Raw genomic sequence first — 15,138 nt, forward strand, 5'->3', positions numbered from 1 at the left:
AAGCCAGGAGATTCTGTCTTTTCACACCTGGCTTAATCAACAGAATACCTTTCTGAACTTTACCATTGAGTTCAACCAACAACGGTTAGCCTTCCTGGATATCTCCATTTTTGTCCATGAGAATTCATTACATTGTGAACTATACAAGAAACCCATGTCGAGGAACTCTCTTTTATCCTTTGACAGTTACCATCCTAAGGCCCTTAGGGAAAACCTTCCCGTGGGCCAGTTCCTGCGCATACGCAGGAATTGTTCCACCAGAGAGCTGTTCGACAAACATGCTAAAGAACTAGCAACCCAACTCTGCTCACGACAGTACCCCAAACGCCTGGTGCGACAAGCATGGAAACGAGCATCGAACAACAATCGAGATGCTTTATTGGACGTCAGCACATCTAGGACCCCCAGTGATAAACTTACCTTTGTCACTACTTTCTGTACCTTGTCCAATCGTATACAGAAAACGGTACGGAAACACTGGCATATATTGAATGTAGCATCTGAAAACATCTTGCCTCCTCTGTTCGCATTCAAGAAGGGTCCGAGTTTGCGCGACAGTTTGGTCCACACACGACCACTATCACAGCCTACATGTAGGGTCAACACCTTGTGGTCGCTACCTCCAGTTTGTGGCCATTTTCCTTGTGGCTCGTGTAGTGCCTGCCCTCAGACTATCAAGACCACATCAGTGGACATGGGACAGGCCGCCCCTGGATACTACACAATCACACAAACTGTAACTCGGAATGTGTGATCTACAGAATTACGTGCCCTTGTGCTTTACACTATATAGGGTACACCACACGTAAAGTCAAGCTCCGCATCAGCGAGCATAAAAGTACCATCCGCTGCATGAAACAGTCCACCTGTCTGACAGATCATTTTCTGGCCAAAAAACACAAGGCCGATGAGTTGAGATGGCTTGTGTTGGAACGCCCTTTCATTCCCCAACACATAACAGACATCTCTAAATTCTTATTCTCCAAAGAACAAAGGTGGATCTTTAAATTGAAGACAGACACACAAGGCTTAAACGACAGTATACCGTGGGCTTCTATCTGAAATTCAGGGGTCATAACATCAATCTAAAAATTGCTGAGATGAAAACACCCTTTAGAGGTTTTTATGATTTTAGATATCCGCAATGAGTAACAAGATATCTGACCCTAAATGATATTTGCCCAACAAAGTTCAGCACTACGTTTGAGAGACATCTCTACGTCGAGGTATTCCATCTCTCGATGTCATGTTTACTATTATGATATGCTAAGATAAACGCTGTTTGTTAAAATATATTTTAAATAACCCGTGCGGGACTTGGCTGTAGGCTATATGGTTTGATTTCATCTGTTATTCTGAAAAGCAGCTCTCATTAAGTGTGGAAACCCTTCGGTGGCTAGACCTTCTTCCTCCATTTTATCCGCCCTTACACCTAACTAGATACACCACTTAATATGAGGTGGTTGCTGTATATCTAGTGAACTACAGATAGTGGTAGATCCACCGACATAATTATGCACTAAATCAGTAACTATGTGTTTTTACACTTTAAGAGGTGGGCACATGAGTCTATCACCACCGTTATTAGATACTAATCCATTCTTTATGTGCCGACATGGAGTTTTTCAGCCACGGAGGGTATTTATCCAATACCACTTGAGACTAATTGATACACCCTATACAAGATTTCCATTGTTTGCCGGCATTTGGTTATTGGGGTTCGTCTCTATGTACTGTGGTTGCTGTCTTTGCTTGTTGTCAGTCTATCGTTGGGTATATTCTAGCGGTATTTTTCATTTTTCTTTTCTCTGTCTCCCATATTTTCTATACTAGAAGTGGGGACTTGAGTACCACGCTCGAAAAACTGCAGAGATCCATATACCGCAGATAGTGTTCTGACATCTATGCCCTGTAATTCTATTCCCCGCGCATGCGCTTCTGCTTATACTGTGGGAATAGCAGTGTTACGTCATTGCCCCACCTCACTCAGAAGAGTGCTTGATGCGAGGCGGGCGCGTCTTACTGGCACGCCTGCGCTCATAAGAGACACTGACCGCCTATACCTGCGCTGTGTGTCCGATGCAGCGCGCATGTTTTGAGGCGTGTGTCTCAATCACGCGCAAGTTTTGAGGCGTGTGTGTCGATCCCGCGCATGCTCCATCTGTTCGGCGGCTGCTGGGCGATTACCGATACACCCGCACCTGATTCGAATTGAACTGCTTAACCCAATTGCAGCGGATATATAAGAACCCTCCTCCTTCCTGCCGCCACCTCCCAGACAGCTCGTAGGCTAGTCTGAAGTACCGACGGACAGGTAAAGAAGGAGTGGGTTCCCTTCTCTCTTCCCTCTCCCCCCCCCCCCTTTTTTGGTGCCGTATAGTGGCGTTTTACTGTTAGTAGTAAGAAATGTTTTTTGGCAGCTTAGGACTTGTAGATCATACTTCCTATGTCCTACTTTGTTCCTCTAACAAATTAGGTTGCCTATATGTATGGGGATAATACAGCTATACACTATCTTTTTTGCACCCCACACAAGATATGAAACTACAGTCCTTTCTTGTTATCATGTTACAGCTGTTAAAAATCTTTTTAATATCTTTTCACTACAAAATTTTTTTAGTACTACATCCCTCGACTTACCTGTAATAGCGCATTCATGGGTTTTCTGGAGGTCATTGACGTTTTAGTTTTTTAGGTTTGTTAAACTGTTTAAAGGTATGTGAGAAGAGTCTGAACAGGATAAGTATCAACATGTAACTTGTCTGTTTGCCTCCACATTTAAACAGAGCGGTGCCTCTATCTCCGAGCAGTCAGCCGGGTGAGGCGAGGCGGTTCTCCCACAAAAAGCTGGGTGAGTTCCCAATACAGTCTATATAACATTGTGTTGGTAAACATCAATTTGAGTTCCTGTAAAATTGGCAGTGCAGAATAGGCACTGTCGAATAGCGACTAGTAATGCTATGTTTTTTGTGTAAAATGTCCTTTCCTGACAGTTGACTCTTTGGATTTTTTCTCTAGGAAAGAAGACATAGCTCTTGCGCCCAAGCACGAGTTTGCTTGTATGGTAGGGTGGCTATCGCCACTGTCTTATCTGACGTTCACATTTTGATTGTATTTCACATGTTGTTATTTTTCCTGCAGTAGCATCTTTATTATATCCATCCCATTATTGGTCCTGAAGAAAGCCGGGTCAGGTGACCATCTCGGCTGAAACATGTCGACCATTTTATAATTGAGCCAGGAAATAGTTTATTTTTGTTAAAGACTATAGGTTTTTTTAGATATGAAACTTGGGTAATCCCTAATAAACATATTTTTTGCCCGACTATTCATTTTTAAAACTCACATCTACACTAGAGCACTGCACATCACTAGAGTCTTCAGGTTTTGGGTATAACCCCTGGCAGGAGTACTTTCTTTCGGGAACTACCAGGCTGAGCACCTAGCAGAGCCTATTGGCCTGCGACTGTGGGCTCAGACTGCTATCCCCCAGAGTTTCAGATGACGATGCTCCACCAGTAAGGGTGGGCTGATGAACTCTCAACTCCTGCTGGGTGCTGTCCCGACTACTCGAGGGATTCTATGCACTCTCACAGCAGTTAGTAGTTTGCTATTCTCTTCTTAATGGACTTTGCACCTTCTGATAGTTTTTTTCGTATTGATCTGAGGGCCTTGGAGGTGTAGTAGTCTTTAAACTAAATGTCCCTTTTGACCCCTTTATAAATTGAGTTTTTTGCTAATAGTAGCCTGTCCACATAATACCCACCAGGCCCCACCACACATCCTTGGTGTAGTACAACTACTTGCATTGCTAGGCACACCAGTGGTTTACTAAAACCACTTCAGAGCCTCATCATGGTTTGGAAGCACTCTGTATATATGCAATACTGCACTGCTAGGGTGGCTTTCAAATGCTATGCGTACACTAGCCCCAAAGTGTGGACTGGACTACTCTGACTAGTTGTAGTGAGACGGGCTGCTTTTAGAGGGAAATGTATATATATATATTTTTTCTTTTTTGTTAGTTTCAAAAGACCTTTATTCAGCATAGGTTAGCAATACACAGCATAATGCCTACAACCACAAGTGGCCGGCAGCGTGTTATAAGAAGTGAAAGGCAGTAGTGTACACAGCGGTTCGCCTACAACCCGATAAGGGCCGGCCGCGTCACGGTAATCCCAGATATGCAGTATGATAGCCCAAAGGGGCCTGCCGCATTAACAACTGAACAAAACAACCCAAATAAACCCCGCCTCGCTAGCCTAACAGTGAGAGTAATCAAAAAGAAAAGTCAACATTCCGCATCGCCGCATTAAGTGACTCGAGTGCTAAAGCCCAGTCTCAGCCGTGGGGGGAAGGGAGGGCAGGCTCGCCCGGCAGCTGCGGGTTCGACAGCAAGTAGGACTTCAAGGGTCCCCATATGTCCCGGGGCCGGGATGCCGATGGCAAGATTTCAGAGTACAGGGCAAGCTGGTCCTGCCAAAGAATCATTGTCTTCATCCAATCTTTAAATTTCGGCGCCCTCCCTCTGCCCCACCTGCAGGCCACCCTCCATTTGGCAAGAAGGAAACAGATAGAGGCAAACCTCCTATGTGCCACAGGGAGCTTCTCAGTGTAACCCATACGCCCATCAGTGAAGACAGCGACAGCGGGTCCCCCAGCATCTTCCCAATGGCATCAAATACCTGCATCCAATAATCCTGAAGGGCCGGGCAACTCCAGGCCAAATGCAGCACGTCGGCCTCGTCTGCTCGGCACCTGTCGCACCTGGCATCAGCCCGCAGCCCAAACCGCTTCAGACGAGCAGGCGTATAATAGTATCTCTGCAAATATTTAAAGTGCGTAATGCGCAGCCGGCTACTAGCGGACACCTTTTCTATCTGCGCACAACAATAGTGCCACTCCTGGTCCGAGATTTCCTGTCCCAAGTCCTGAGACCAACGAGCTCGGGCAGCACCCTGTGGCGCGCCAACTTCAGCGTATAATGATTTATAAAGAGTGGAGACCAAGTGGGACGCAGACTGCGCCCCCATGAGTGTATGGAGCTGGGGGAGCACCGGTGGCTCCTGCGGGTACCCCGGGGTGCAGGCTCGCATTCCCTCCCGCAAGCGCGCATATAAAAATGTTTCCATAGCGTCAGGGGGAGGTTCCTGACATAGCTGCTGAAGGGTGGCAAATGTCCCGTTAGGGTAGATGTCTCCCCACGTGCTGATCCCCCGCCGTTTTTGAAATTTGTGGAAGATGCCCTCCCGGAGGAGGGACAGCTGGGGGTGATACACCAACGGCATCCGGGAGGAGTAAATCGCTGGGGCCTGTAGCTGACGCACAATCCACCCCCAAGCCCGCACCGTACATTCTATGGGTGTGGGGTCCCACCCGCGCATCGAGATGCGCTGCAGGAGCGCCCCCTCCAGCGGGACAGGGTCGGCCAGCTAGTGCTCCACAGCCATTTGGGCCGTGTATTTCGGCCCCCTAAACCAGTAATGCGCATAGTGCGCCTGGGCGCACATATAATACAATTCAAAGTTAGGCAGTTCGAGGCCCCCGGCCGCATAGGGACTGACCAGCGTGTCCCACTTTATCCGTGGCTGTTTGCCGTCCCATACGAGGCGCAAAAGTGCCATCTGTAGCGCAGAAAAGAAAGGTCGGCCAGGGAAGTAGGGTATGTTCAGGAAGTAGTAAAGATGCAAGTTAACTGCGCTCAACTTTGAGTTGTCCTGATTAATTATTCTTTAGGCCGTCACTCCCTGTCCCCGTCCTGATGAAGACCCACACTGACTGTATAGTAGTGCAGTATCTGGGTTCAAACGTCGACACTATCCCCTGGACCAGTTACCAGAGCCTGCAAAAAACTAAGTGATTCAGTTCGCAGATCTACTATAAATACTTGTGTTCTGGCCATCAGAATTTTTTCAACATTTTAAAGCACTTTGTACATATCACGCACTATATCACTGAGCACCACTTGTCACCTTGTCACAAATTGTATTTCACTTTGTACTTTGACGGCCTTTCAAAAATTTTTTGGGTATATATATGAATGACGCAATCTATATATAAAAATCTCAGAATACCCCACAGGTTTTGTGTGTTGCTTATGACTGATTGCATATTTTGAATAACGTATGACTTGTGCTAAATGGTGTAAAGAGGCTTTTTTCACCCGACAGAACAATTGTTTCTTTGACATACTATCGCCCAGGTTCTGAGGGATACTGGGTTACCCCATTGTTACTAAGCTGCTATGTGTTAGATGGCAGCAGAATTAGAACCTCTCTGTAGCCCGGAAGTGATTAGACAGATACTCATGGAATGTTCACCAATTATCATGGCTGGTGACAGTAAACAGGGGTTCTGCTCGTTGCAATTACATTTTTATTAAAGAGTTTACTCACCCGTGCCCTCGTCCTTCCCTCCTATCAGTTTCTCTGAGGCTTAATCCTACCTTTGGGATTTGGAGCAAAGAACACTTCTGTGTTTTGGGATTATATCTTTGCTTTTCTCAGGAAACCAACACTCGCAATAACTTGTAACATCTGAACCTGAAGCTGCAGGAACTCATTTCTTTAAAGCTGGATGAACTCAGGTCTGTCTCAGCATATGCAACCTTAAGTACAATAACAGGCGGTCAGGTACTGAAGAGGTAGGAAGAATGGTACACAGGAAGGCTGTTTATGTACAAACCATGGAATTTCTCAGAACCCCAGGGGAAAATAATGCATAAAAGCAAAAGTAGGATGTAGAACTTTAAAACTAACATGCCCTTACAGTGACTATCACTCAACAGCTAATTTCAATATAAGAAGGCTCTGGCTGGCCCATAGAGAAACATTGAGAAGTGATATTAAATATTAATTCTGCTATCTCTGGTCAGGGAACAGCACAAAAACAAATTATACAATTTTTTAAATATTTATAGACTGCCTACCTTAATGATGAAGTCGGATTTTTAATAAATATTAAGAAAAAGCAACTTTTAGAAATGTAGCTTTTCCCTGCCTAGCGCTCTGGAGGTTAATTTACATGAGCTCTTCAGCCTTGGCCCAGCAAGTTATTAGCCCTGGTGAGGTTTGAAAATTCCTCTCAGAGCAGAGACAACGGCTTGGGTGTGGGGAGGTGTTTTCTCTTCCTCTGGCTGCAAGACCAGTGGGGTTGACCAGGAACTTCATTTATTTCAATGGGCCCCCTGTTACAGACCAATGCTAAATGAAACCAGGAAAGGTCCCAGATTTTGTCTTTGCAATCAGTCTGGCATCAAACCCATGTGAGGAAAGCATCTCCCAGAATGGGTCTGAGTGACCATAGAGGAGGGGACTTCTGACTACCCTGGTCACACCTCTTGGTGGGCACACAGGCACACAGAGGTTTGAAAGCTGCTGTGTCTGCCATTTCTAAGGATAGACCTTTTCAAGTCTGGATAGGGGTAGCTTACTTGCATCATGGTGACATCGACGCTTGTGGTAACTTCTGAAACAGTTTTCAAAACACCAACTAATGCATTCATGGTTGCGAATGTATTTATGTTTTCTTCAGCTGCAGTCACATTAGAAACAAGATTCTCAAGATAAATTGGTATTTCTGATGGTGGCAGGAAGCGCAATTCCTGAAAAAGAACAGAATGTTGTTATCAATGACACTGCCCGCAGCAAATTAGAGGATAGAAAAGATAGCTAACATTACCTAAAATGACGACATAAAAGTACTATCGGTTAGGCTGCCTATACAATTATTCACAGTAAACAATGTTATTAAAACACATGAATACGTTCACAAGCCAAATGGGAGAAATGCATTTTCATCAGACATCATTTTACAGATTAAGTGTGCTGTTAGATAAACATTTGTGTTGATCTACAAAGAGATGTCAACCCACAACATGTTTTCACAGCCACCATGGGAATTATTCAATTATGTACTAAGGCGCTTATAAAATTGTCAGTATGTTAAACTAATTACATTTTTTAATTTACCTTGTTACCACAATGTTTACCTTCACAAAGTTCTATAAGTAAAATGAGTGTACTATTTTCTAAGCTAAAGGAACTCATTTTAAGAACTGTGCTAGAATAAAAATCTGAGTTACTCCATGAGGTTCTCTATTATGATAGGCCCTCTTCCTCAGGTCAGAGCCAAGCACATGTTTTTATGCACATTAAGTAAAGTATATTCACTTTAATGCAATATTTCTCCGAGTTTATGTCAGACAGCACAGCTCAGAAAGAGGCAAACTTGTCTCACTGTTTCCGAGCAGTACTGTCTGAAAATGGTGCTAAGAGCCTGATTACAAGTGTACCAGTTAATTCTGCCCCATGGGTATACCCCTGCTTACACACAGTATTTGGACCATGTGTATAACTCAGTTTTCACGTGGGTCACATTTATGAGTTTGGCTATATTTAACACATCCAAAAACTATCAGATGTCTTAAATACCTCAACTGTCTTTAAAATGTTGTTAAGTCAAGCCTGCTGAAATTTAAAAGGGGCAAATCATATGGTATGTACGGTACTATATGGATTTTGGTGCGTTAAACTCCAAAATCTGCATGTTATTCCACTATAACTCATAATAAGTGTTATTTATCGCACCTGATAAATAACATAGCCTGTGGTATCGTTGTTTACCAAGTCTGATAAATATCACATAAACTCGTATTCAGGTCCTTAGTTGGAGAAACATCGAGCTAAATGAATTCACTTTACACACCGCAGTTGTATAAACAGGGGTGGGCAGCTCTGCACTGAGCCAGTCATGCCCATCGTGATACGGATCCAGGTATCAAGTCTGGGACACCTTGGTACCCACCACCCTCTTCTGTGACAGCATTGACTCACTGAAACATCTATGTCCTAGACTGATTTCCTTCGGAAAGTATTTGTTAAGTCAAAATCTATGAACATGGTACAAATAGAACTCAAGTTGCATCATAAGTGTACCCAGTAGTTTCTCAATTCAATTAAGTATATCCTCAAAATGACACACAAGCACCATAGATAGCTTCAATAATGACTGTTTAATCTCACAGTTATTATCAAAGATCACTGTAGAGAACGTTTCAGGACAGAAAAGAGGGTTGCTCCAAGGGGAGTGTGGAAAAAGGATTGTGCTCATGAGAATAGAACAGATATACAGGGAGGGAAATCAGAGAGTAGTTAAAACAATCAATTACACATAGTAATGTCTTTAGTAAACTGGTCGTGGTTTGCAGTAGCACCAGTTTTACAGTGGGGCCTGTCTCACATGAATTTGAAAGTACTTTACTGGTTCTTGATGTTGTACAGAGTGTGATCATCTGTAAAGATGCAGGGATGGGTTGAAGTAGGTACATGCCCACTAGGGGACGAAGTCGACGTTTCGACCCTGGCGCATAAAGGGTGGTTTGTATCCACTGCGGGCGGGTCTTCCTCAGGACGGGGAGAGGGGGGGAACAACCTGTATCAAGGCGCTCCTTGAGGAACCAACCACCCTCTATGCGCCAGGGTCAATACGTCAACATCTTTCCCACTGTTTTGGCTGCCCAGCACCAAGGCAGGTACCCGTGTACTACAGAGAAAGGGTGCCTGTGTTGCATGCAGAATTGCTTTTGTGCAGGAAGGGGCACCTTCCTGCACTAAACTAATCCTGAGAGGAATATTCCTCTATCCATATGTGCTGCAGGATGCAGCACACAGAGAAAGAGGAAGTAACAAGGAGAAATAAGGATATTTATCCCCGTTAAACCTCCCCTGTGAAGGCATAACATTTTGGGGCATTCCCAGGTTTACCAGTTTTGGTAAATCTGGGAATGCATCAAAATCCATGGGAGTTGCTTTCGAACACCCATGCAACACCCATGAAACGCCTTTCCAGGGCAGAGTAACACAACACTGAGATTTGCGCTGTGTTGCATTACTCAAGATTTATGAAGTCACTTAGGGTATACACAAAGTTGTCTTGCATGGCTTCATAAATCTCATTTTTGAGTTGTGCCTTGCATGCACAATGTTGCATGGTGCAAGTGTGACACAACTGGGCTTACAAATATGGTCCCAAGTAATTACACAAGAGGGAGTCCTGGTGCTAAGCAAACCCAACATACTTCAAAGAGGGTTTTACTGAAGAAATAAATGAGTCTTTAATTTGTTCATAACTAGTACATAAGTATTCTCTTTACTTGGTTACAGAATCTTGGACCTAAGTAAGAGAAAGTGCAACCTCCAGTTTAGACCCTGTGCATCTTAATAATAATGTTCTTAGTAGAAGGATGCAGATTGCAAACATTGGCACAAACATAGCGCTGGTGTGTATATTTGAAAAAGAGAGCCAAGCCATTGAAATCATCATGGCAGAAACACAATGTATGTGAGATGTCAGTTGAAAGCCAGTGTAATTGAACAAGAAGTGACAAGTCAGGAGCCCATGAAGTGATCTGAAAATGTGGGTGCACCACTATGTTTTTTTAATCATCTGAAGCTCTTTCTCCAGAGGAGATGGTTCATGAGATGGTACCCCTTACAGAACATTTCTATTGCCCAGGTTAGAAAAAAAAGAGCCTGGGCTATAGTTGTATAACAGTCCAAAGGGAGTGGGTGAAGCAAATTGCACAGAAGACTGCTCCCCGTGCAGCAGAGAAGAGGAGGGGTAGGGGTAGAGAAAGACGCAGCATGCCAGGCCACCGCCCTACATTGCATATGATCTGCGACCCTCCCTCAAGAATGGAAACCATATGAGGAGAAATATGTTGGTCTTATCCTGAAAATTATAAATGATCCTCTCATAAGAGACTGTTTTAAAAATCTCAACGAGTCACTCTTCGTGTGATGCCACCTGTGTGGCGCGCTAGTGATGCAAAAGAGCTGAGGGGAATCCACTGAGTCATGAAGCAGAAGCAGATGACACAGCAACAGAGTGGAGCGAGCTATATTCCCCCTCATCGTGGACGCCACTGCATCCCAGACGTGCACCTCAGGATAGTCAGAGCGTACATGGACAATGTTGCAGTGGACATGCCCACACCTCCAGCAAGAGGAGTGGGGCAGCAGCCCTGCTGACCGGAGCCTTGTTAGCACCGAGTACCACTCCTGCAGGTTTTTAAAGAGGCAGATCTTCATCTGGACCTCCCAAGCACCCTGGTTAAGGCTGTTCAGGATCCTTACCAAGTCCTCCACCTTGTACTCCACATGGAGGCGGCACTGCCACCTCTCAAGCATGCATGTCGCCTGCGGCAAGGAATACAAGTGACGGGTCAGTAGATTAAACAACAAAAGGTGATGGGAGGCAGTTTGCAATAAGTCTAACCACTGGCAATCGCTCGAGGTAGTACTCCAACCCATCATTCTTTTGCTCACCATGCCTCCTCATTTTGGACCCAGCCATATGCAAATCAGTCTTGACCCTGCTCCTCGCGGTAACAGTCCAGCCGGAACTGCCAAGCCAGCTCCTCCCTGGACCAGAACACAAGCAACCCAGGATCATTTTTGCCCTAGTTATGGGCTCATCAGCCGGGCACAACTTGGTTCCAGTGCCACAGGGAGCAGGTGAACCACGTTTGGGTACACCCTTGCCACTTAGAGTGGTATATAAAATGCACAAACGGTGATAGAAGGCTGCTTGCAATAAGTTAAACCATGGGCAATTGATCGGCTAGTACTGCAACCCATCGTTCTTTTGCTCACCATGCCACCTCAGTTTGGACCCCGACATATGTAAATGGCATAATGAGCAAACGAACAATGAAGGAGTGCTACTCCAAGTGATTGTATGTGGTTAGATGTATTTCAAGCAGCCTCCCATCACCTTTTGTGTGAATCAGTAGATTATACATGCCGGACATCATGCCCTTCAATGGCCCCTAGGCATTGAGAAAAGTAAGCACCAGAAAGGAGGAGATGTCCCAAGGATGTGGGCCCAATTAGCGAGTCAGACACTGGTGTACATTGCGCATACCTCCTATAGTGGCTGAAGGGGGGCCACATTTGTCCCAGAGCATCGCAAAAGACTTAAGCTCTTATCAGGAGATCAGGTGATCCAGAGTGTGGATCCCCGCCTCACACCAGGTGCCCAATTGAGCAGTTCTCCCCCAACACGAATACTGTTGTTGAACCATACGGGCACCTTTTCATGAAGGTGAGCATCCACCGAGAGGAATCTATCGACTCGTGCCCTTGCCCTAGACATGGCTTGGATTAAGGGATTTACCGTCTCGTGGAGATGGGACAGATACAAGGCACGCAGCCTCGTAGGACTGCGGTGGACACTTTTCTCTACCGCAAACCACATTGGTAGCTACCGAGCATGAGAATGCATATAGGCCAGTTGCGCCAAGTACAAGTCCATACAATAGCGCTCAACCAAGGGGAGGATGAGGCCGGTGGAGGATCTATTTATTTTAATTATTTATAAGTTTTTTATAGCACTAGCTAGACCCAAAGGTATCAGAGCGGTTTACATATAATGCGAGATCATTAGATTGAAGTACATGCTAAAAAAACAGATAAAGAAAATTGTTCGCCTGCAGCGGTAGTTACAGTATGCAGACATAGGAATCGCTTTAGCTAAAAGATGAACAAGACATAGCAGACCGCTGACACACTAATTTAACCGCTACAACTGGTCAAGGCAGAGTGGGTGTGAGGTTGGGGACCATAGCTCAGTTAGGGTGTGTGTTAAAGTATTTGTTCAGCAGTAGGTGTTTAAGGTCCCGTTTGAAACAGGAAAATAAGGGGTTGCAGCGCAGGTCACTAGGGAGTGAGTTCCATATCGTGGGAGCATTTCCAGAGAAAGAACGTGTCTGGGAAGATTTCTTTTTCAGTTTGGGAGGTATGCAAAGAAGTGCATTGGAGCTCCTTAGAGATCTTGCTCTTCCAGCTTTCGAAAGTTTGTTCTCCAGGTCATTGGGGTTATGTGTGTGAAGGGCTTTGTGGGTGATGCAAGCAGTCTTGTAGAAAGACCTTCCTTCGATTGGGAGCCAATTGAGGCTCTTGAGGGCCGGTGTGATGTGCTCAAACCGATTGCAACCTGTTATTAGCCAGGCTGCCATGTTCAGAACTGAACTTATGGGGGTCAGGTGAGCTTTTGGAGTTCCTGTGAAGATGGCGTTACCATAATCCAGTTTTGAGAGGACTAGTGATTGCACTACCGTTTTCAAATCTTCAGTGGGAATGAAAGGTTGGATTTTCTTGAGGTGTTTTAGTGTGAGGAGTGCTCCTTTGGCTGAGTTGCTGATGTGGGCTTTCAATTACATGTTTCTGTCCAGGGTGATACCAAAGGACTTAACAGTGTTAGACGGTGTAAGAGAACAGTTTAGAGCATCCAAATTCTTGAGCCATACTTGGATTGGTATCAGGTTATTTTTCGGGGAGAAAAGTAGTGGTTCAGTTTTGTTGGGGTTCAGCTTTAAGTGGTTGATATTAAGCCAAGTTTGTATCTTGATTAGTGTGGTATTCAGATGTAGGATGTCACTGGGTGATTTAATCTTGTAATAGAGTTGGGTGTCATCAGCAGATAGGTGATATTTGACCCCTGCTTGGTTCAGGATAACTGTAAGGGGTTCCATGAGGAGATTTGAAAAGGGCCAGGGATAGAGTTGAGCCTTGGGGTACACCATGAGGAACTAGTGTTGGTTTTGAAAAACAGTTTTTGATTTTTATTTGTGGCGAGCGATGTTGCAGGTAAGATGTGAACCATCTAAGGCCTGTGCCATTGAGCCCATTATGGGTCTTGAGTGTCTCAAGTAAAGCAGGGTGACTTACGGTATCAAAGGCAGCCGATAGGTCAAGTAAGATTAGGTGGCATGCATCACCTTCATCCAAGGATCTGCGAATGTCATCTGAGATATTGAGCATAGCGGATTCAGTCCTTGAAGGTTGAATTCTTCTATGTGTGGGTTTAGTTGTTGTAGGACGCACTTCTCCAATGTTTTGGCTAGAAAGGGAAGGTTGGTGATAGGTCTGAGGTTATTGAAGTCATTGGGGTCGGCACCTGGTTTTTTGAGTATGGGTGTGATTTGGCCTAGTTGGAGGCACAGGAACACTGCCTGAGGAGAGAGATGAGTTGATGATTTTAGTCCAGAATGGGGCAATGATATGGTTGAGGTTTTGAACTATTGTGGAAGGCATAGGATCCAAAGTGTGGGATGTGGGCTTCAACTTCGCAATTATATTGAAGACTTCGCTTATAGTCATAGGTTCAAAATCGGACCAATTTGCTTTGTTTTTCAATTGAAGGAAGGTTGAAATTAGTTTTTATAGAGGCCATACGGTCCTTGGTTGCGTTAGGAGGGAATTCTGCCATGTGGGACCGAGGGGAAAGTTGGTAGGGATGTCAGATTTGTGATTTGGGTGAGGGATTGTTCAATTTTTGCAACTTTATCAGTGAAGAAGTTGCCAATTTATTCACAGCGTTCAGTGGTGGCTTTTGTTTCGTGTGGGGAGGAAAGGGTAGTTTGCCATCTAATAATGTTGAAGAGCTCTCTGGGTCTGTTCTTAGCGCGGTCAAGTTGGTTGCAAAAGAAAGTGGCTTTTTCTCTGAAGATGTGTTTCTTGTAGGAAAGCCGTGCCGTTCTTAGGAGTGAGAGGTTCACTGTGGAGGGGTTTAGTCTCCATAACCTTTCTGACTGTCTGAATTGTCTCCTCCCGTTGTTAAGATCTGAGTTGAACCAAGATTTAGATTGGATAGATCTAGACTGCTTCAGTTTGAGCGGTGCCATTTGTTTCAGAACAGAAGATACTGCTGTGTTGTAGTGGGCAGTGAGGTCATCAACTGTGTGAGCGGGAGGGTGGTGCTGTAGTTGGGCACAGATCCTGGTCTCTAGTTCTGTCATTGATATTTGCTTTAAGTTCCTGGTCCAGAGCTTGGGTCTGTCGGAGAAGGGTTATTTGGGATCTGAGGTAGATCTCCATATTAAACAGTATGAGATGGTGGTCTGACCAGTCAATGGGGGTGATGGATCGAAGTGAGACAAGATCATTTTTTGTGATAATCGCATCTAGAGTGGCGCCTTTGATATGGGTCGGTTCGTTGCAAAGTTTGTTGATATCGTTAATTTCACAAATGTTAGTCAGATTGCGTACTGTGGTATCTTCAGCATTGTTCCAGTGAATGTTGAAGTCGCCCAAGAAGACTTCCTTTGAGTCAGCAAGGGGGAACCATGTCAGTAGG

The 15,138-nt window shown here is 44.9% G+C and overlaps 1 protein-coding gene across 2 annotated transcripts in view; it reads right to left on the minus strand.

Moving 5' to 3' along the window:
- Positions 1–15,138, minus strand: part of LOC146816669 (adhesion G protein-coupled receptor F5-like) — a 675,219-nt gene that overhangs the window by 77,938 nt on the left and 582,143 nt on the right. For both annotated transcript variants that reach the window (XM_085610569.1, XM_085610570.1), the window contains exon 15: positions 7,433–7,603. In XM_085610569.1, the coding sequence (XP_085466695.1) occupies positions 7,433–7,603 (171 nt within the window). The remainder of the gene's footprint in view (positions 1–7,432; positions 7,604–15,138) is intronic.

The sequence above is a fragment of the Triturus cristatus genome, chromosome 6 (assembly GCF_964204655.1).
Source record: "Triturus cristatus chromosome 6, aTriCri1.1, whole genome shotgun sequence".
NCBI lineage: Eukaryota > Metazoa > Chordata > Amphibia > Caudata > Salamandridae > Triturus > Triturus cristatus.